At 52.6% G+C, this 19,454-nt stretch overlaps 6 protein-coding genes across 6 annotated transcripts; 2 read left to right on the forward strand and 4 right to left on the reverse strand.

Moving 5' to 3' along the window:
- Window positions 1–258: 258 nt before the first annotated feature.
- Window positions 259–2,190, reverse strand: BDW47DRAFT_131634 (alpha-amylase; the record flags this gene model as incomplete). The annotated part of the gene is made up of 8 exons (XM_024817358.1): window positions 1,985–2,190; window positions 1,809–1,924; window positions 1,647–1,755; window positions 1,360–1,588; window positions 1,129–1,291; window positions 926–1,072; window positions 609–849; window positions 259–537 (listed from the first exon to the last, which is right to left on the reverse strand). The coding sequence occupies exons 1-8, from the start codon at window positions 2,171–2,173 to the stop codon at window positions 259–261; spliced, it is 1,473 nt and encodes a 490-aa protein (XP_024672205.1). The 5' UTR covers window positions 2,174–2,190.
- Window positions 2,191–4,747: 2,557 nt separating this feature from the next.
- Window positions 4,748–7,836, reverse strand: BDW47DRAFT_125627 (glycoside hydrolase family 31 protein; the record flags this gene model as incomplete). The annotated part of the gene is made up of 4 exons (XM_024816419.1): window positions 4,748–6,425; window positions 6,491–6,661; window positions 6,708–7,115; window positions 7,163–7,836. The coding sequence occupies 4 exons, from the start codon at window positions 7,834–7,836 to the stop codon at window positions 4,748–4,750; spliced, it is 2,931 nt and encodes a 976-aa protein (XP_024672206.1).
- A 2,047-nt stretch (window positions 7,837–9,883) lies between these two features.
- On the forward strand, window positions 9,884–12,079 carry BDW47DRAFT_131638 (putative C6 transcription factor (AmyR); the record flags this gene model as incomplete). The annotated part of the gene is made up of 3 exons (XM_024817359.1): window positions 9,884–10,860; window positions 10,925–11,405; window positions 11,471–12,079. 3 exons carry the CDS (start codon window positions 9,884–9,886, stop codon window positions 12,077–12,079), a joined length of 2,067 nt encoding a protein of 688 aa, XP_024672207.1.
- Window positions 12,080–13,753: 1,674 nt separating this feature from the next.
- On the reverse strand, window positions 13,754–14,283 carry BDW47DRAFT_105467 (uncharacterized protein; the record flags this gene model as incomplete). The annotated part of the gene is made up of 1 exon (XM_024812577.1): window positions 13,754–14,283. A coding segment is annotated over exon 1 (320 nt), but the record flags the coding sequence as incomplete, so codon positions are not given.
- Window positions 14,284–14,774: 491 nt separating this feature from the next.
- Window positions 14,775–17,227, forward strand: BDW47DRAFT_105469 (fungal specific transcription factor domain-containing protein). Its single transcript, XM_024812578.1, has 5 exons — window positions 14,775–15,066; window positions 15,126–15,475; window positions 15,553–16,081; window positions 16,136–16,416; window positions 16,488–17,227. The coding sequence occupies exons 2-5, from the start codon at window positions 15,274–15,276 to the stop codon at window positions 17,123–17,125; spliced, it is 1,650 nt and encodes a 549-aa protein (XP_024672209.1). The 5' UTR covers window positions 14,775–15,066; window positions 15,126–15,273; the 3' UTR covers window positions 17,126–17,227.
- A 68-nt stretch (window positions 17,228–17,295) lies between these two features.
- On the reverse strand, window positions 17,296–19,363 carry BDW47DRAFT_131639 (MDR family MFS transporter; the record flags this gene model as incomplete). The annotated part of the gene is made up of 7 exons (XM_024817360.1): window positions 17,296–17,749; window positions 17,804–17,942; window positions 18,018–18,088; window positions 18,156–18,549; window positions 18,604–18,633; window positions 18,693–19,092; window positions 19,169–19,363. The coding sequence occupies 7 exons, from the start codon at window positions 19,361–19,363 to the stop codon at window positions 17,296–17,298; spliced, it is 1,683 nt and encodes a 560-aa protein (XP_024672210.1).
- Between the last annotated feature and the right edge of the window lie 91 nt (window positions 19,364–19,454).

The following is a 19,454-nucleotide window of genomic DNA, read 5'->3' on the forward strand; positions in this document are numbered from 1 at the left end:
GTAGATTACAATCAAGCAACATGGAAGATTAAATTATGGGTATGGATTTTCATGGTCATGCGAATGCATGTACGCCGCCGTTCTACGACAACTTTACTGCTGTTTGCCACGTGCATATTTTTCATAAACATGATACTTTTCAGTACCTAGATATCATTCTGATACATTCTAGCAATAACTTCATATACATCTCATCCAAACCGATATACTACACATATACCCCATCCCCCATGCAACAGGATAATTTGATCCTCAAAATCAAGCGCAGATCTTGCTGTCGGCAAGCTTCTTGGTCGGGTACAGCACGGCCGGCGCGCCACCCTTCAAGGGCACCGACACCGATCCGTTGTCACCCGCCTTGACCGGCGAGCAAGAGATGACGTCCGTGAGCTCGGTGCCGGACTCGTAGCCGGTGCCCGTCACCTCGACCGTCACCTCGCCGCCTTCGCCCTTGTTCGTGAGCACGGTGATGATCTGCGAGCCGTCGGCGCCCTTGCGGATGGCGATGGAGGAGTCGTCGGAGAAGATGGCTTTGGTCTGTTTACTGCATTAGATTCTGCTTTTATGCATTCGAAGCTTGGATTGGGATATGGATGGGAACTAAATACCTTGAAGTCGACGTATTTCTCGTCCTGCTTGATGGCCAGGTTGCGGACCTTGTTCGCCGCGGCAATCACCTTGTACAGCTCGCCTTCGGTGTCATAACCACCGGTCCAGGTCGCTTCGCGGTTGGCGGGGTCTTCGCCGCCGGAGAAGTGCTGTTCCTGGCCTGCGTAGATGATGGGGATACCATCGGCCAGGATGGAGTATGCGGCGATGTTCTTGGCCAGAGCGACGTCCTTGGTGTATCTATCTTTGGTTAGCTCTGTGCTAGTTGTGTCGACATACTATAAGTGTATGTATGTGGAAGTAGATGGAGACATACGAAGCAAAGCGAGGGTTGTCGTGGTTGTCGACGAACGAACCCAACAGATTCACGTCCTTGCACTTCTCTTGGACCGTGGTGATCATGTTGGCGAGCTCTGACATGCTGCCGCCGGGGGCTTTGAAAGCGTTGATAAGAGGGTAGTAGCTGATTATTGTCAGTGGCTGTCTCGTCTGGAATCCTTGTGTCTGGGAAGGCCATACATCGGGTAGTTCAACAAGCCGTCCATGACCTCCTGGTACGAGCAGATGTTGTCGACATCGCCGTCCAGGACCTCGCCCACGCAGTAGACGCCCGCGGCCTCGTTGTATCCCTTCCAGAAGTCCTTCTGGACGTGCTTGACGGTGTCGATACGGAGACCGTCGACTGCATTCGTTAGTATGTTTTCCCCACTCTGTCTGTATGTCGCTGTGGGAATGGTTTTGTAGACGTACTCTTGTACTTCTTCACCAGATCTCCAACCCACTTGTACCAGATATTCTTCACCTCCTCGCTCTCAGTGTCCAGGTCCGGCAAGGCGACCTTGTTGTCGCCCAGCCAGCATTGCTCCGACTGCGTCGGGTCGTCGTAGTCCTTGATCGGGCAGTAATCGTGGAAGTACTCTTGCTTGTTGAACGGCGTGAAGATGCTGTAGTCGACGGAGTCACCGGCGCCTTTGTATCCCTATCTCTACTCAGCTTGCTTGTTGGAGAGGCAGTGGGTTGCTTCCGGGGAGACATACCATGTGGTTGGCCACAACGTCGACCATGAGGTACATGCCTCGCTCGTGGAGAGCATCTGACAGTGCAGTCAGGTCTTCCGGCTTGCCGTAATGCTCCTCCAGAGAATTTCTGACTTGATATTAGCTTGAATCGAGGGCGAGCAACATTGGGGGGAAACGGACATGTCCTGCTGCCAGTAGCCGTGGTAGGCGTCACCGTACTCCGTCGTGTCTTTGATTTGAGACGTAACGGGAGTGATCCAGATGGCTGTGAAGCCCATGTCCTGGATGTAGTCCAGCTGTTCTCTCCCTTAGCTGTGTTCTTGAGCCCTAAAGGGAAGCTGTCCGAGTGTAGGTACCTTCTTGATGATTCCCTGCCATGTACCACCACAGTACTTCCTGGCCTCCGTATCGCAAGGCTCCTCGGTCGAGCCATCAGTGCGGGCGAATCGGTCCGTCAGCAGGAAGTAGATGGACTGCGATTTCCATTCCGCGGGGGTTGCTGCCAGGGTCGTGCCCAGGAGCAGAGACCACAAAGAGAGACGCATTGGTGAGGTTATACGGGGGGGGATTTGTGGCGAGGGATGCTTTTTCTTCTGTCTGCAGTGGGGTGTGGGCATGGTTACGGTTCCTGGGAAAGAAGCGTATTTATAATGCCTCCTTAGCAGGAGGAGGTTATTCGACCGATTGGTCCGTCGTCCAGTGAATCCCCGACCCCGGTCTGCCGAGTGTGAAGATCGGCGGATTCTGCGACGGTCGTCCCCTCTAGCGTTACATTCCTTATCCTAGCCAGGGGTAGCGGTCTTCACCATGCAGGGTGTGCGTCCTATCAGCCTAGTTTTACTGTGTGATGTTTATGCAGGAATCCTCTGGCGTTTCCTGCCTGTTGTTTGATTGGGGATGACCCCCGGCCGGCAATTAGGGCACGGCACCGTGGCAGATGCGGGGAAGAATCTCGGGGATTTTCTAGAAGATCGTTATCCCCTTCTTTCACTCAACCCGTTGATTCCACAAGTCTTTCCAGGAGGGTAGTCTAGAATCCTGTCAACAGAATTCATGTCAATCTTCATCAGACCATGACCAGGGCCTAGTGGGGCAACAAATGAGGGGAAACTGGCCTTGGTATCTTTCTCCTCAGACCAGTCAGGAGTCGCAATCGAACGGACTCCGACCGACCCCGCCGGATTCGTGATGCCATTGTCATTCCATCACTCTTCATTCTTCCCCTCGACCATGAATCTGAAACCTTTCCCATCCCTTCTTTCCCAATTCATCCTGTTCCGCACTCTCCTTCATCCTTCGATCTAGGCGCCTAGAATATCACCAGAAGCCACCCCGCCCTCGATTTGATTCCTATCGACATCGCAGTAAAGGGCGCTAAGCACTCGGCGCCCAGCCGAGTCATGTCGCTGCTAAGTAGCCCAAGCGACTAAGGCCCTAACCGTTCTACCCATCTTCCTTCGCTTCAGGGTCGCAGATAGACCAGTCAACACAGCACTCGTCTACCCATGGGCCTAAGACTCACCCCTCTCAATCAAGTCTCCCGTGCATGAATTCCCCGCCACAAAGGACCCCCTCCCTCAGCACCATCCAATCTGACATCACCGTCCAGACTGCCCCCCCTGCAGCTCCTACCCAATCCATTCGCGATCTGATCTCCGGAGGCGGACTGCGCCAGTCCGCCCCAGCCTACGCCACTGACAGAGGGAGGGGCCGGCACAAACGTGAGGGCTTGCTGTGGGTGCTATTACTGGTGCTGTTTAGATTAATTGATTGCATTTCCTTCTAAACTAGCTACAGCCAATCGTTTTGGCACATTCAACGGGCGGATAGACCACTAACTAGGAATGAAGAAATGCCTCGGCAGCGCGAGGCGATTGCATGGTCGATCGTGCAGAACGGTCTTGCCCTATGCTGCGGCGTTTGGGAATGCGACTACGCGCGGAGATTTCTTTTCTTGATGCTTTATATACGGAACGAGCAAATCTCCGAGAGGAAGAGAGAATATCACGCCCTCAATCACGGCGTTGCCTTCGCGGTCCGTCTTAACCACACCTGCGCCCATTGTCTTGTCCAAACTCTTGGATTCAAATGTGTCCCCGCCTATACCTTCAGCCACCACCATTGGTAAGAACACCACTACATGGCTATGTTTCGCCGTGCCCTGGCAGCCCACAAAGCCACCGCCGGCGTTCTATCTCATCAACAGCGCGCTGGACCGCCACCGGGGCAAGTGTATGACGGCGGTCAGCCGTGGTTACTGTACACGCTCGCTGCGGCCCAAATCCTGTATCAGGCTGTCTATTTCTGGGAGCGAGCTGGTTACGGTCATGTGGCGGAGGTTGGTAAGACTCTTCCGGATTCACCGGGGGCTGGATGCTCGTATTTGGAGTCATGGGGCGTACGAGACGGTAGTGAGGCTGGAGCGAGAGTATACGAGTAGGTTTTGTATGGATTGTAGCCAGCCCTATCTTTTCTTTTCCCCCTTCCTTTCGATATGTACAGGCAGGAAGGATAAGAAAAATTAAAGATCCAGCAAATGGATACTCCACCTAACATTGTTTTATGCTATTCCCGCCCTACAATCCCCCATGTAAACAACAACATCATCATCATCAACTCTTACTCCCTCTGCCCTCACCGTTCTCCATAAAACCTCACGCACGAACCTCCCCTCTTAGCTTAGCCGGGGGAATTCCACTTGGAGAGTGCTGGTGTAGATGTAGATCGGTGAGTAATTAGCGTTAGTATGGTCGGTTCCTGCGTTGGATTGGTAGGTAGGATGTGTTGAATTGGGTGAGGTTGGGGTTGGGGTTGGGGAGGGGGGGTTTTTTTTTTTTTTTTGCCTCCTTCTTCTTCGAGTTCTTCTCCTTCTAGTTTTCCCTTCTAGCTTGGTCAATCCTGGACAAGGCTGGGGTTTGGGGTAGTAGTGTTGGTGGTAGAAACTTGGCAGTATGTATTACTTGGACAGAGGTGGGGGGCCGAATGAAAGAAGGGAGAAAAAAAAAACCAAAAGAGAGAAAGAAGGGGGAGGAGAGAAGGAGAGAGTGTGTGTTGCTAAGTAAACATTAATTTGATTTTCTTTGCAATTACTTTGGAGACAACAGATCTAACCCATTCTATCACCACCTCAGCACCCATCCCTTCCCCCATGCCCCCTTCCCAGTCAGTTTCTCCAGCCCACTTAGAGACAGTGTCCCCGAATCCGTATCGTACAGCATAGTGTCCACAGGCACGGGAGTCCCGTTCAGCGTCACTGTTCGCGGAGCCTTCCTGACGCCCAGGACCGTTACCGACCCCAGTGGGTTTGACTCCTGCCAGGTCCCCTCCGCTGTCGCCCGCAGTCGTGACCGCGACGCCTCAAAGTTGACCGTTAGTGTACTCTCCGGTTTGATGCTCTCGCCGTCATCCAAGTACAGGTCTCCCGTAGCCGTGCCGTCCGTCCCCAACGCCACCAGCAGCGACCATGGCGACTTGCGTGCCTCGCGCGTGGTCAGCGCGGGCTCCTGCAGGGGAAGCACGCTGCCACCACGGATGTACACCGGGATGTGGCCTAGAGGGGCGGGGATTGTGGTGTTTACGCCAGGCTTCGCGTCTACTGCAGTCTTCGTGTACCAGTCGTACCACACCTCACCGCGGCCGACGCCAGGGAAGACGCCCTTGACGGTTTTGGCCTGCGGCTCCAGCACGGGCACGACCATGACGGATGGCCCCACTAGGAACTGCGTAGCGACGTCCGCCAGGGTCGGGTCATCTGGGAACTCCCAGGCCAGCGCACGCATGACAGTCGACCCTGTCTCGTGGGCCTGCTGCATCAGCGTGTAGAAGTACGGGAGGAGCGCGTAGCGGATGCGCATCGCCGACTTGGTGGCGTCGATGACTGAGGCCCAACGGTAAGGCTCCTGCGGGATGGCAGAGAGCACGTTGTGGTTCCGGTAGAAGGGGAAGAACGCCGACAGCTGCATCCACCGGTTGCAAAGCTCTTCATCGGCATTGCCGTTGAACCCGCACGTGTCGACGCCGAACATGGGGATGCCAAACAGCGAGAAGGACAGGGCCTGGGAGATGGAAAAGTACATGGACCCCCACTTGGAGAAATTGTCACCCCCCCAGTGACCTGCGTACCGTCCCGAGCCCGAGAAAGTTGACCGCGCGATGATAAACGGTCGTTTTCCGGGGAATACTTCCAGCAAGCCCTTGTAGGTTGCCTTGATGCCCTCGTGGCCGTACAGGCTGTGCACATCGTACTCTTGGACCCCATCCACATGGGTGGAGTTGGGCGAGATGGCATGCACGGCCAAATCGTGACCGGTCTGCACGTGGTTAATCACGTACGGGGGGTGGTTCACGTTCCGGACCCCCGGGGTGGGAGTGGTCCGCAGGTACGACGTAGTGGTGGAGGAGGTTGTCGGTTGGGCAGCCGCCTGGCTGGATGAGCTGGCCGAGGCGGCGGCAGCCTCGGTGGCGTTGGTCACCTCGAAGCCCTCGGGATAGTCATACAAGACATTGCCTGGCTCACCCGGCAGGGAGAAGGGCGGGTGTGCGGGGTTCATGGTCAAGTTCCCGGTGCCACAGCTGCCGACGCAGAAGGACGATACCTCGCCCATGTCGTACCAGATGCCGTCGTACGCCAGCTTCTTGTACCAGGTGACCAGCTCATTGGCCCAGAAGGCAGCCGCTTTGAAATGGGACCAGTCCGGGTACACGGTGTACCCGGGCCACACCGCCCCAATGTACAAGCTTCCGTCGGGGTTTTTGATGTACAAGTCATCTTTGGCCCCTCGAGTATAGGTGTCATAACTGTAGATATCAATCAGCTGTGTCCGTGAAAACAGAGGACTAGAACGTAGTAGAATAATACTCACGCGTCAGATGCATTTTCTGGGTTCGGGATATACAGTGCGGCGTCCACAATGGGCACCCAGCGACGGCCCCCGTCATGGAGCTTGTCGAGGAACTTCGCGCCCTCCTCGTAAGAGAACCGGTTCTCATCGTTATCAAAGTTCCGGTACCCATGCATGTAATCAATATCCGCCCTATCAATGGTCAGTTATGCGCCAGTAGATTCATGAAATCACATACCAGAGATATTCCAAGGGAATCTCAAATCGCTCAAAGTTGTCTACCACGTCTTGGAATTCGGACCAGTTATTGTACCCCCAACGGCACTGGTGAAACCCGAGGGTGTTGTACTGCTGCATTGCCGGCAGCCCCACGGTACTCAGCTGGTACTGCTTGGTCACATCGGCCTGGGTGGGCCCGGCATAGAAGGTCAAATCGATGCTGCCGCCCAGCGTGCGCCAGGTCAGGCCCTTGGAGCGCAAGAGCACCTCGTGGCCATGGGCATTTCGCAGATACACACCGTGCGAGAAGGAGACATATTCCTTGGTGCTATCCGCTTCGCTAGCCTTGACCGGGGTATAGTCCCCGTCACTCCCCTTGCGGAAGTACCGGGTATCTAGATAGAATGCATGGTGGCCATAGATATTACTACTGACCATCAGCACAGTCCCTTACAGATGTTGTGGCAAACTTACTCATCGACGGGATCGGCAATATCCGCGGCATACGTAGTCAATGTCGAATTCCGCAGAAGCCGGAGCTGCGTCATGCGCTCTCCCAGCCCGTACAGGTTGTACTCGTCTGGGAGGGAGGTGACGAACTCGACAAACTGGTTTTCGTAGACTAATACAGAGCCTGCGGTATTGAACAAGACATCCCCGGTGGCGCGCCGGGTGACCTTGAAGTTGAAAGAAGGCTCGTTGGACCATTCCACCTGCAGCTGACCGCGGTGGCCCCACCCTTTGGTTGACGCTTGAGGTCGTGGGACCAGTGCCTCCGAGAGGACGTACCAGGACTGGTTGGAGGCATCTACGTGGGAAGGGGTGATGACGATGTTCAAACGATCCTCTGCCTGGTACTCAACCGATAGAGACAGGGAGTCGACGTCATCACCGTACACATTGCAGGGCTTCCCTGCTAACTGTAAACTGGCCGTGAAGCCATGAGAAGTGTGCTCGACCCCTGATGCCTTGTAGCCTGGGCAAACCGATTGCGCATTGACAGCCTTGGGGTCATCAATGTTGGCAATCAATTGGGCGCCAACATCCGCAGAGGCGGGGATGGTGAACTGGGGGGATGTGGCGGGGGTGGTCAGAGTGGTGGCGTATACCAGCGGCGCTATAGCCAGCCATGCTGTGAGGGCGACCATGATGATGTCGACCGTGTGTGGTGTGTGGATCAGGTATTTGGGAGGGATGATCATTTTATATTTTGACCCAAAAAGGGCAGGGTCAGAGACACAGGAAGCGACAGGCCCAACATCCCTGCTACCGCGATATTTCTCCGTCCAACCTCCGAGCTATGGCAAGTAAGGGGGGGTGATCGAGTTGAAGCAATCGGGAAAATTGGGGGGGGGGGGGGGGGGGACTTCTTGGAGAGGTTCGGCGGGCGGGGAGGAGTGGGGTAGATCCTATACTAGCAGACTAATACACGAAGCCGAAAGTCAAACAGACCTCCAATGCAGCAGTCGAATTATTAGCGCATGTCCATATCGACGGTAAATCGAGCTAAAGATCATAAGTTGGCATTGGCGATGATCTTTCTTAGTCCATTCACATCACCCTAGCGTCGTATGCAGGGAAGGATGGAAGTGTTCGATGCAAGGAACAGAGACCGGTCATGGACCAAGGCTCGCCTCAGAAAGCATCCGATTCGACCATGATGCTTGGATGCAATTTCACAGCTCACCAGGATGCCATGGACAAGTTGTAGATGGTGTCTGAGATGACGACGATCGTGATTTGACTTGACAGGGCGGAGAAGTGGAGTCAGGTGGAGTCAGGTGGAGTCCCGTGAGCGGGGCTCGGAATTATGTTCCCCAACAGGTTAGATCGGTTCGGTCCGAATATGTAGATGACTCAGCAACGGGACCGGGGGTCGTCTGATTCCGGCACGTGGATTGGCCACTTCTCCGGTAAATGCCCGAGAGTGGATTCGGTTGGAGATGAGGATGGACTGATTCACTCTCTTCACCCTCATCCTCGTCGCGTTGACCCCTGCTCAATACAGTTGAGGTCCATGTTCTCTTCATCAGTCCTGCACAGGAATGGAACTAAGATAGTCTGTTTAGGCTGCCGGTGAAGTCCAACTTGGATCAAATCAGGCAACTGCCCTCTAAGTCTCCACTCCCTCTAGGTTTCATATGGGAAGTTACTGGCCAGGGCTAGGACTCTCAGGCCAAGGTCTCCTCAAAGGCCAAGGGTTCCTCGTATCGATCGACTCCAATCACACCGCATCGGCTAGACGATGCTCCATATTTATTTTGGTTCCTCATACTGCTCGGCTTCCCGACTCTGCTCATCCAATCATTCCCCCCCCCCCCCTCCAGCTGTGGAAGGCTATCTCGGTCAGCCATGGCATGCCATGCCAACATTAACATCCTTCTAGATGCCCGTGCGGCTGCAGGGAATTGTTCTAGAAAATAACGCAACCCGTGTCCCTGCCGATGGCGCTGTGTAGAAGATCCTTCGAACAATGCTAAACCCCTGAAGGGCCAACGGCATTGCACCGTCAGGCCGCCCTCCATATCCTTCCCCAGATCCACCGCATCCGAGTGGTCCTCCTGCCTTTTCAAGGTAATGATGAGCACTATACAGGGTCGTGGCGCAACTATCCCGCGTTGTCTTGAGGGGTTCTCCTCAGCCTGGATAGCGGATGTCTGTAGTCCATCGTCCATCTAGCATGGCCCGATTCGAGTAGGAGTCCAAATTTCATTGGACTAAGGCGATTCGGCAATAGGAAGGTTGGTAGGACTCGGTACTAGTGCTAGGTGCCTCCCCTAGTGATGGCGACGAATGCACTCGAAACCGCCGCTAATCCCAATAGAGATCCTTCCCCTCCAGCTGCCATGGACGATGGACCAGCCATTATTTAATATTTGTATCCCCAGGGCCTCGCAGATAACGCGGGGTGCTTGCAGCCTGGAGAACCAGGCTATCCCGCACTCTTTCCCCGGATCTTTTTCCATCCTCTCTTTTACTTTCTCGACTATTATTACCATTGCTACCTGGCTCGACGGCCGGCTTCACTGTCCACGCCAGCCACACTCTCTTTATTTAGCCCCCACGCCACTGGTCATGGGCCTCAGCCACCCTGTCCCTGACCCAAAGTTTTCTGATCATTCATCGTGAAACTACTATGAACCTGTGCCTCCCCTGGAGAAAGCGTTAGCAACCAGTCCGCTTGCCGATCTAGAGATGGCCTCGCCGATTTCCAAACACAAAGCATCCAAGCAGGCGTGTGACAATTGCCGCCGTCGCAAAATCAAATGTTCGCGCGAACTGCCGTGCGACAAATGTCAGCGTCTCCTTCTCTCCTGCTCCTACAGTGACATCCTTCGCCGCAAGGGTCCCAAGTTCCGTACTCTGTATCCGCTAGCCCCCATTCACCCGCTCCGATCGCGACACGGAGAGGATGTCCAGTATGGGCAACCCCCTTACGCGGTCGAGAAGGAATGGCCCGCAGACACGATGGGCTACCCGATCGAAGGGTCGCCGACGTCGCCCCCCTTCCCGATCACCGACTTTCATTATCCCGCGGCGGAATTTACCGATTCTTTCACTCAGCTCCCACCACCGGAGCTGGTCTCCTCTCCGGACTCGACGAATTCGCTGTCGGGATCATTTTCTGGGTTCCCCTCCCCTTACCCGCGACGACTGACCGCGCCGGTTCTATTGGCGCATATCAATGTGTATCTTAAGTATCTGTTTCCAATCATGCCAGTCGTGCGCAAGGAGCCGCTGCAGCAGGACTGCCACCAGCCGGAACGCCTGACGGCTTCGCGCTATGCGTTCCTCGCCTCACTCTGTGCAGCGACGCACATCCAGCTCAAACTGGATGGTGCCACTCCCGTATCCGGTCCATCTCTTATGCACATGGGCCTTGACGGCCCCTCGGCGATGTCGGGAGAGGAGCTCCTGGCGGAGGCGGTCCGAGCCCGGAAGGACTGCGACGTGGTGGATGAGATGACCGTTGAGAATCTCCTTACCTCGTTCTTCCTATTTGCCGCGTACGGAAATCTGGACAAGCAGGACCACGCGTGGTTTTACCTCTGTCAAGCGACCTCCATGGTTTTCACTCTGGGCCTCCACCGGGAGTCTACTTACTCCGAGATGAATGTCGAAGAGGCTGAAGAAAATCGACGGATTTTCTGGTTGTTGTTTGTCACCGAACGGTAAGCGGCCCTCCTTCCACTGCCTGTACGTCCATCTAGGTTCTTGAGCTGACTCCAAACACAGAGGCTACGCACTTCAACAGGCGAAGCCCGTCATGCTCCGCAACTCCATTCATAAACCGCAGGTTCTCTGCTCCGAAGACCCAATCCTCGCCTACGGTTTCATCAACCTCATTAGCGTCTTCGAGAAACTCACGGTCAATCTCTACGACTGGGTCTCGGCAGGCGCTGGCGGTAACGTTGATGGAAATAGCAACACTGGCGGTGGCATGCCCCCGACCTCATCCATCCAGTCCAGCCTCGCCAAGTCGGTCTCGCTAGAGGGTGTCTCGGAAATCCAGAAGGTCGACATTCTCATCACACAGCAATGGCTCCAGGCCATGATGTGGAAGTTGTCCATGGCGCGCGCAACGCAGCCCGGTGGCATGCTGCGCGACCATGACGGAGTCCTCCCCTTTCACCTACCGGTCCTAGTGGGTAAGGCTGTCATGGGAGTGATCGGCGCGGCCTCTCAGGGCGCGGTGGATGCTCACGGCATTGGAATGGTACGCATTGCTCTCTAGCGTCTTCCCCTCTCGGCGCTACCCCAAGTACTAACGGCAATTGGCAGGAACAAAAACTCTTCGACCTTGGCACCTCCGTGGCGGACGTTTCCCGCTCACTTAGCCCTAAGGCCTCAAGCCGTCTCTCCCAATCTGCCGTTGACCCACGCCAACTCCTCTGGGGCATTCTCACTACGCTGTCACGGATCCGTGGGTCGCAGTCCCACCTCCTGCCGGTGCTGTTAGAACGAAGCAGCGGGGTGTTGGGCATGGCCGGAAGCGGACCTCTCGCCACTAGTAGCTTTCTGATGGATCCTCCAGCAGACACTACGCCTACGGACAACACACCCACGCCATGGGACAAGGTTGAGCATCAACAGCCGCAGCAGCAACAACAACAGCAAGAATCACATCAATGGGAACTAGACCCTGACCTCGACCTCGATCTCGACCTCAATACAGTCGATGTTGGGCTCAGACTTGCCGACGAACACGGTCCTAACAGCACAGCCACTGTCGCTGCCAACACGGTCGAAACCAACAATAATGGCAATGAACCTGACCTGCCGCAACCCTCCAATGCAGTGCATATGGTAGCGGACCACGTCCCATTCCGCAACATGCACCATAATCCGGAATTCCCGCCCTTCCGCTGGAAAGAACAGCCAGCACACTGATTTTCTTTTCTTTTCTTTTTTTTTTTTTATTGACTGATTGATTTATCGATTGACCGACTGATGCAACGCGACCATGTACAAACTTAGACTCTCCCACATGATACCTACCTCCTTCCGAGTTACGTCTCTTTCTGGTGTCGTTTCTGTTTCTTCTGTTTGATATCTGGTTGATTTTATGGTGGTTTTATATGGTGTTCAATTAGATGTATATACTCTTAGATCTGTTTATGGCGATTATTGGCTTCTTTGAATTTTGAATAAACACCATGATCACGACATACATAGATAGTTTGTACTACTCCTTCGTATCATACTACCTACCTACCTCCCTGCCCAATTCACCCTCCATCTTTCCTCCACCTTCAACCCCGCCCCTTTCTCAACGGGAGGAAGGCTGACATACACCTGGCGCAAAAGCCCGACACCATCTCCAATGAGTCACCCCTTGCGGGCCTACGCTGTGTACAGTCTCATAGCGAGAGCACGTCCCTATACCCCACGGGGTGTCTCAGGGCCGCGAGCGGACGCCAAAATACTTCTATTTCAACTCTTAACATCTCCGCGGAACCCGACAAGACGTCCGCGAATCCTCCAACTCCAACCACTCCTCCCTACCTCCCCATCTCCCCTAAACAGACACCCAAATGGATAACTAAACAATCAGAAACAAGACCAATCGCCAAAACCAAACAAGCGGCCCATGCCCAAGACATGACATCACGCCACAGCTACACAAACCCAGGTTCATACTCAGCCAAGCAGCCAGGCAGGTACGCTCAGGTCTAGCTCCACCAGCGCCGTCAGAAAATCTCCGAACCCCCAACCATTTACCCTGCACTAACTCGCGTTCCACCCTGTCACGGCTCACCTTCGCCCGTGTTCTAGTCCTTCCTTGCTTGCTTTTTCCTGTTTTCTGACGAGATCTAAGCCCCGGTCCCTGTCCTCGCCCTGTCCCTGACCCTGACCCTGACCCTGGACTGGACACTATTGATGACGTGCAAGCGTGGTGGGTGGCTGCTTATTTGCCTCCGCGTTGCAATACCATACTAGATCGGAGTAATGCGTCGCTAGACGGTAGCAGCTGAGCTAGTCCCGCAATGAAGGGAGGAGGGGGTGAATCCAAGATTAGTATATGCGGGGGTAGCCCGGTCTAGAGTAAACTTGCTTTTTGACTAAAACGCCAACTAGCCTGATGAGCTAAAGATTAGTTAGTTCATTACTGCCTCTCGCTTCGTACTTGCAGTGTCGATCTTAAAGCCTCATCCATCGTCTTTCTCGCTAAATCCTTCGCTAGCAGTTGTCCCTGTAGGGCGCGAAGAGGGCCCCACGTCTTTTTGTGCTAGCTGGATACAGACTGGCTGAGACGCAAGCGAAGTCTGGTTTGGTCACCAGAGGGGGGATGGAAGTGCCTGGCCTCTTGCGCTGGTTAAGGTTTATTAGGGGGGTTTTCTAGCTGGAACTGGTAAGGCGAGGCGATCGGCCTTTTTAGAGCCGTTGTGTCGGCCGATTCCGTGTCTTTGCCGAATAGCACAATAGGTTGACCATTGTATCAAGCAGTCAAGCAGTCAAACAACCGATACATCATGATCGCTACGCCAAAACGTTGACCAACTATTGGTATAGGGCTTAACCTGACTGATATTCTAACATATCACAATGGATGACTATAGGATCAAGCAGTCAAGCAGTCAATCAATCAATCAATCAATCAATCAACACACCACATATAATTTCCCATCCACTTAATAACTTTGGAACCAGACACCAAAATCCCCCACCACCCTCCCTACCATCATGAAACCGTTCATACTTGAAAGTCCCACTGACAGTCAGTAGGCTGGAAGACCACATGCAGCGGGTTCTCGCCCCTAGCATAAACTCTCTTCGTCCTCGAGTCCTCCGCAAGACCGCGCCATCCAGGCACTGGATCCGCATGGACCTGCCCCTTAAGCGAAACAATGAGATCATCACTACCCAGATGATTCCGTCCCGCATGCCCACTGATCTTAAGCCAGTGGTGCTCGCCATCAATGCCAGGGTAGGTGCCGAACGCGTCGCTGGCGACGAAGCCACCGGTGGAGATGGCGCTGGCTGGGCTTGGGACCGGGGCTGGGGTAGATTGAGCGAGGGTCGATGTTGCTAGGAGGACTGACGTGAGGAGATATTTGAGGATTATATTTGTTGACTGTGTTGCGAGATGATATAAATTAAGGGGATGTAGACAATTGGGAAAGGGACCTTGGGTTGGCTTAGGCCTATACTGGCTTGTCCCGCTTGACTTATAGTTCTATTGAATTATTCCTAGGGTGACAGAGTTCAAAATTTATAGTGATCTAGCAATGAAGATATGTCTTCTTATACTGCACTTCTTCCAGTGAGAAGAATTATTCATGAAATTGAAGAGAGATGAGGCTGCGGGCCCTTGTCATATGTATCCCATTTAGTTAAGCACCCCATATAAGGTCAATCCAAATAAATTGCATTAGTTGGTCCATAGAAAGTAAATAAGTTTACAATCAATTGAATATCATCGTCGGGGTGGTTATACATTCTAGATACCAAATATAGGTTAGCGTGTTGCTCATGTTGACAATTTGCTCAGTCATCTGCTTTCTCATGACTGCCATGTTTGGAATGTTACCCCGCGCTGATCTGAGTAAGAAAATCAAGACTCAAGACTTACATATTGTATGATAGCGGAGTCATGCAATTCGAATCAAGTGTGATTCCACGAGCATGTCTTTTTTCAAATTTAGGCTGGATGATTCTCCTGAGCGTTCCACCCTAGCCCCAATAACTGCTGCTGTGCCCCGAACGTCACCAGGGTGGCAAGATAGCCCTGTGCCGCTGAGGCCGCCTGCAGAATCTGTCTTCCGGGAGCCATCCGTCGAGGCAGCACGTAGTACAACACATTCAGCAACCCATGCAGGTAACAATGTGGAATTTTGTGTTCCTGGAACTGGCCCGAAAGCTCGTGACAGGAAAAGGTTAGTACAGTAACCTAGTAAGTTTGGGACTTTGGGGCCACGACTGATCTTTAAAAAAGCAGTATAGCACTTAAAAACCACCGAAAAAAAGCTGCCTGTACCGGATGTCAAATTTCCAAAACTCGTTGTGAAAATGCCCTTGGTGGATCAAAGGATAAATGCCGTCGGTGTTTGCGGCTGGGCAAGGAGTGCATCGTTCACCCGTCAATGCGACTACCATCAATCAAAGACTCTGCACAACAGTTTAATAGCTTACCAACGACTAGAGATATGCCATTGTCACATGGGCTATCATCATATCACCTTAAGAAAAACGGCAAAGAAGGGCTAGTTAGTGTTAGTTCTGACTTGGAGGCACAGGTATCTGCATCTTTTTCGGAAGGGTTTATCAAAGTCAATCAAGGTCAACGTCAGTCTGCAGAATACATTGACCCTTTTTTTCCCCCTTTTTTGGGGGGGGGGGGCATGGCTAATCAATCACGACAGTTTCACGGCCATTGCCAGATGATCAGAGAATACAGCTTGACTCTAAGATTAACTCTATTCTCACTACGAGAACGGCTGAACAAGTCTTTGACCAGTACATCAGCCACTTCGCCCCGAAATACCCGATTGTCGTGTTTCCGCCTGGGGCAACGGCTGCGATCGTAAGAGAGAACAAGCCGTTGCTATTCCTATCAATTCTCAGCATTGCCTCTGTTGGATACTGCACCGTGGCCAAGCAGAGAGAATTGGCAATTGAAGTAAAAAATCAACTGGCAGACAGAGCGATTGTTCGGGGTGAGAAGTCGCTCGAACTCGTTCAAGCGTTTCAGGTCACGTCGCTCTGGTACAGAGCACCAGATGAATACAGGCAGATGAACCTAAGCCAGCTGGTTCATATCACAACCACCATGGCCATAGATCTTGGGCTGGATAAGATCGATGTGTCAAAGCCCGCTGCCACGGCCCAGGAAAGCCGGGGTCGCGTAGAGTTACAGAGAGCGTGGCTCGGCTGTTTTCTTCTATCAGCAAGGTATATCCAGTTTCCCGCAATGCTCAAATACCCAAGGACTAATAGAATCCCAAGCTTCTCTTTAATTCTGAGACGGCCTAATCTTACTTTCTGGACCGCAAAGTTAGATGACTACCTTGCCAACTTGCAACAGACCAAGGCGGAAGCTACAGACGAATTCCTTTGCAATCTTGTAGCAACAGAGCGTCTTTGTCATGATATTAACCAAGAGCTGTTCTTAAGCGATCCTGTCCGGTCACTATCCAGGCAGGACCCAAAAACCCTGTTGATCATCCAAGGATTCCAAGATCGAAATGACTCTCTCTCTCTCGTCCAGCTACATTCACTGCAGAAAGGTGAGCTCCTTTGGAGATTATAATACATGACCGCCTAGAATACGGAGGGTTAACAGTCGCCTGCGCACTAGCTATCGTTCAATTTGGCAGATTTGCCAGCTCACTCTATGCGCATGAGCTGGCCTTGCACGTCAATAATAACATCGACGAGTTTACGGCACCTTTCTTTGCGAAGTCTCTAAAGACATGCAAATTCGTCGATTCAAACGCATCTCACCGATCCATGCTTCGCATTATCGTGATCGCGTCACGAGGACTTCTAGATACCTTTCTCGGGTTATCTGTATCTGATATGCTCGCCTTACCGCCGCATATCTACGGAGGTCGTGTGATATACGCAGTCGTGATTTTGATGAAAATCCACAAAACAATCACGCAATCAGGAAAGGAAACCAGCGAGTCCATCCCTTTGGAAGAATTACACCTAGAAGCGTATCTTGAGCAACTTGTGGCCATTTCGAAACTTCTTATCGCGAAAGATGAACGCAGCGCTTTGAGCAGGGCCTTCTTGATCATGCCTCAACTAATGGGGTGGTTCTACCTTTATTGGTCCAGAAGACCATCAGGGGCAGATGAATCAGAGATAACAGAAGATCTTTTAACCAAAAACAGCAAGGGACAAGGGAGCTCTGCATCCCAGGCACCGACAGGGACTTTCGGTGGTGATGATTGGTTCGCGGAGTTTTTCAACGTTGAGATGCTTGGCTAGCGTGTCGCTTTTTAGATAAGTGTATTGTTTTAGTACTTTGACACGAGGCTCCTGTATAATTACAATTCTATCATTTCTTGTTCCACATTTATGGGATCTATGTACACACTGGCAGCTCCTTCTAGTGCAATCTTGTTGAGGCTCTGTGGCTATTACTCCCCCACTCCCCCTCAATTGACCTGTTGCGAGTCCTGTACTTTAGAAGGATTTTTCACAGTTTGCCATTCGACTCCCACAGCACCAATGATGGATATGCAGGCTAGAACCAAGGTCACAAGAAAGACTTGGACGAGAGCGTCGTTGTAGACCCCCAATACACGATCTACCACACCCGTCTGGCTCAATGTGGCTTGCCTGACTGTTTGCTGGAGATCGCTTGCTCCAGACTGAAGGACGATAGCGGGGTTCAGTTCAGGGACCCTGGCAAGCATGCCAGAGATAATGTGACTGTTGAAAACATTTTGGCCCGCAGAGACGAAGATGGCGCCTCCGAGAGAGCGAGCAAAGACCACCAAAGACGTCCCGATGGAGACGTCCGTTTCCGGGAGGACTGTCTGAACAGCAATATTTGGCAGTTCGAGTCCGATACCAGCGCCCGCGCCGAAGACGATTTGAAATCCAAGCCTAGGGGTCGGTCAAGATAGGAACACTGGATGATGTCATTGGAAGGGGACATACCACATTGAAATGGAGCTGTCTACTCTGAAGAGGAGAAATAGACCCGCACCAATTGCCATTACTGTCGACCCTAAAATCATGAATGGGGTATAGTATCCAATGACAGTGACGCCTAGACCGCTTGCAATCGCAAATACCACTGCACTTATATTCAGTCTCCTGTGCCTTCTGCTTGATATAACATAGATGGACTGATATGGATGGGTGCACTCACCAACACTCAAAACTGTGGGCAGGTTATGAATCCCTGACTGAACAGCAGAATCGCCCTTGATTGCCTGGAACCTATTTTTCATGCTTGTGATTAGGCCAATTATGCATTGAGCGCAAAGATGTAAATGCCAGAACTCACCAGATCGGCAAATAGTAAACCAGCATTACAAATGACGCGCTGCCCAGGAATATATAAAAGGTTGAAAAGGCAACCGTGCGCTCTTTCAAGATGCGGAGCGGCACGGTAGCAGTCTCACCACCCATCCTCTGTGACAGTACCCAGGCAATGATAAGTACCCCGAATACCGTCAAAAGCGTTATCTGGTGATAATCACTCCACGGATACCGGCTTCCCCCCCACTGAAGAGCAATCAACAGGCAAATAATGGCCGCGACAAAGAGGATAGTTCCCGCCGGATCAAACTGGCCTAGTTGAAAAGCCCAATCTCCCCGCTTCAGCTGCTGTTCCCGGGGTGGCGATGACAGAAATAGGACGATGAAAGGGACGGCTATGGCGCCAATTGGCAGATTGACTAGGGTCAGGTAAGCTCAAACTGTCTAACATCTAAAGACCGGAGTTCTCATACTGTAGAAGCACCAGCGCCAAGACACATGACCTAGAGGATTAGCATCAACCTGGCCGTGAAGCAATCATGAGGGGTCGACGAGAACTGACTGGTGAAAACGCCCCCTACTAAAGGCCCCACCACACTGGCGATACCCCATATGGCGCCAATGATCCCTGTAAAAGCCGGCCTCTTCGCCAGGGGGACTGACTTGGCAATGATGATCAACGCGCCGGAGAAGATACCTGCGCCTCCAATTCCGGCAATCGCTCGTCCAACTATGAGAGCCAGGGAGCTGGGGCTCGCCCCGCAGATTGTAGAGCCAATTTCAAACACCACCAACGCACCGATAAAAGTCCACTTGATGGGCAGCAGGGCGTAGAGTTTGCCAAAGAAGAGTTGAAAGCTGCAGGTCGTGAGGAGAAATGCGCTGCCATACCATCCAATATCTTCAATGCTGTGGAATTCGGATGTGATGGTCGGGATAGCAGTAGCAATGATCGTTTGGTCCTATCCGTAAGATATTTTTAGCCAACTGGACTACCTTAATGGTCATTGCGGCTAAGGCAACCGTGTGGTCACAAACCAGAGCAACCAAGAATACAGTCAAGCAAAGAGCCACAAAGATCAAGGCCAGTTTGATGCCAGAGGGATAATTAGGATCACCTGAGTCTATTGACTCATTTAATTGATTAGTAGTATTGCGACCAGTAAATTGATAGCTGTTCTTGTGTGACTTTTCCAGAGATGATTCAAGTGCATCATGAAGTTGGCGTGCCATCTTGTAGAGCTAGGATGTAAGAAGCGTACGGAGGGGAAGCGAGGGTGGTGTCGGAGTAAGAACCAAGATGTTCAACGTGCATTTGGTTTAT

Source organism: Aspergillus candidus (genome assembly GCF_002847045.1).
Source record: "Aspergillus candidus strain CBS 102.13 unplaced genomic scaffold BDW47scaffold_21, whole genome shotgun sequence".
Classification (NCBI taxonomy): domain Eukaryota; kingdom Fungi; phylum Ascomycota; class Eurotiomycetes; order Eurotiales; family Aspergillaceae; genus Aspergillus; species Aspergillus candidus.

Bases quoted from the DNA above. Each gene is read 5' to 3' on its own strand.
- BDW47DRAFT_105469 (XM_024812578.1), top strand. From the start codon at position 15,274: ATGCGACTACCATCAATCAAAGACTCTGCACAACAGTTTAATAGCTTA. The intron at 16,082-16,135 runs GTATATCCAGTT...TAGAATCCCAAG, and splicing joins TGTTTTCTTCTATCAGCAAG to CTTCTCTTTAATTCTGAGAC. The intron at 16,417-16,487 runs GTGAGCTCCTTT...CCTGCGCACTAG, and splicing joins GCTACATTCACTGCAGAAAG to CTATCGTTCAATTTGGCAGA.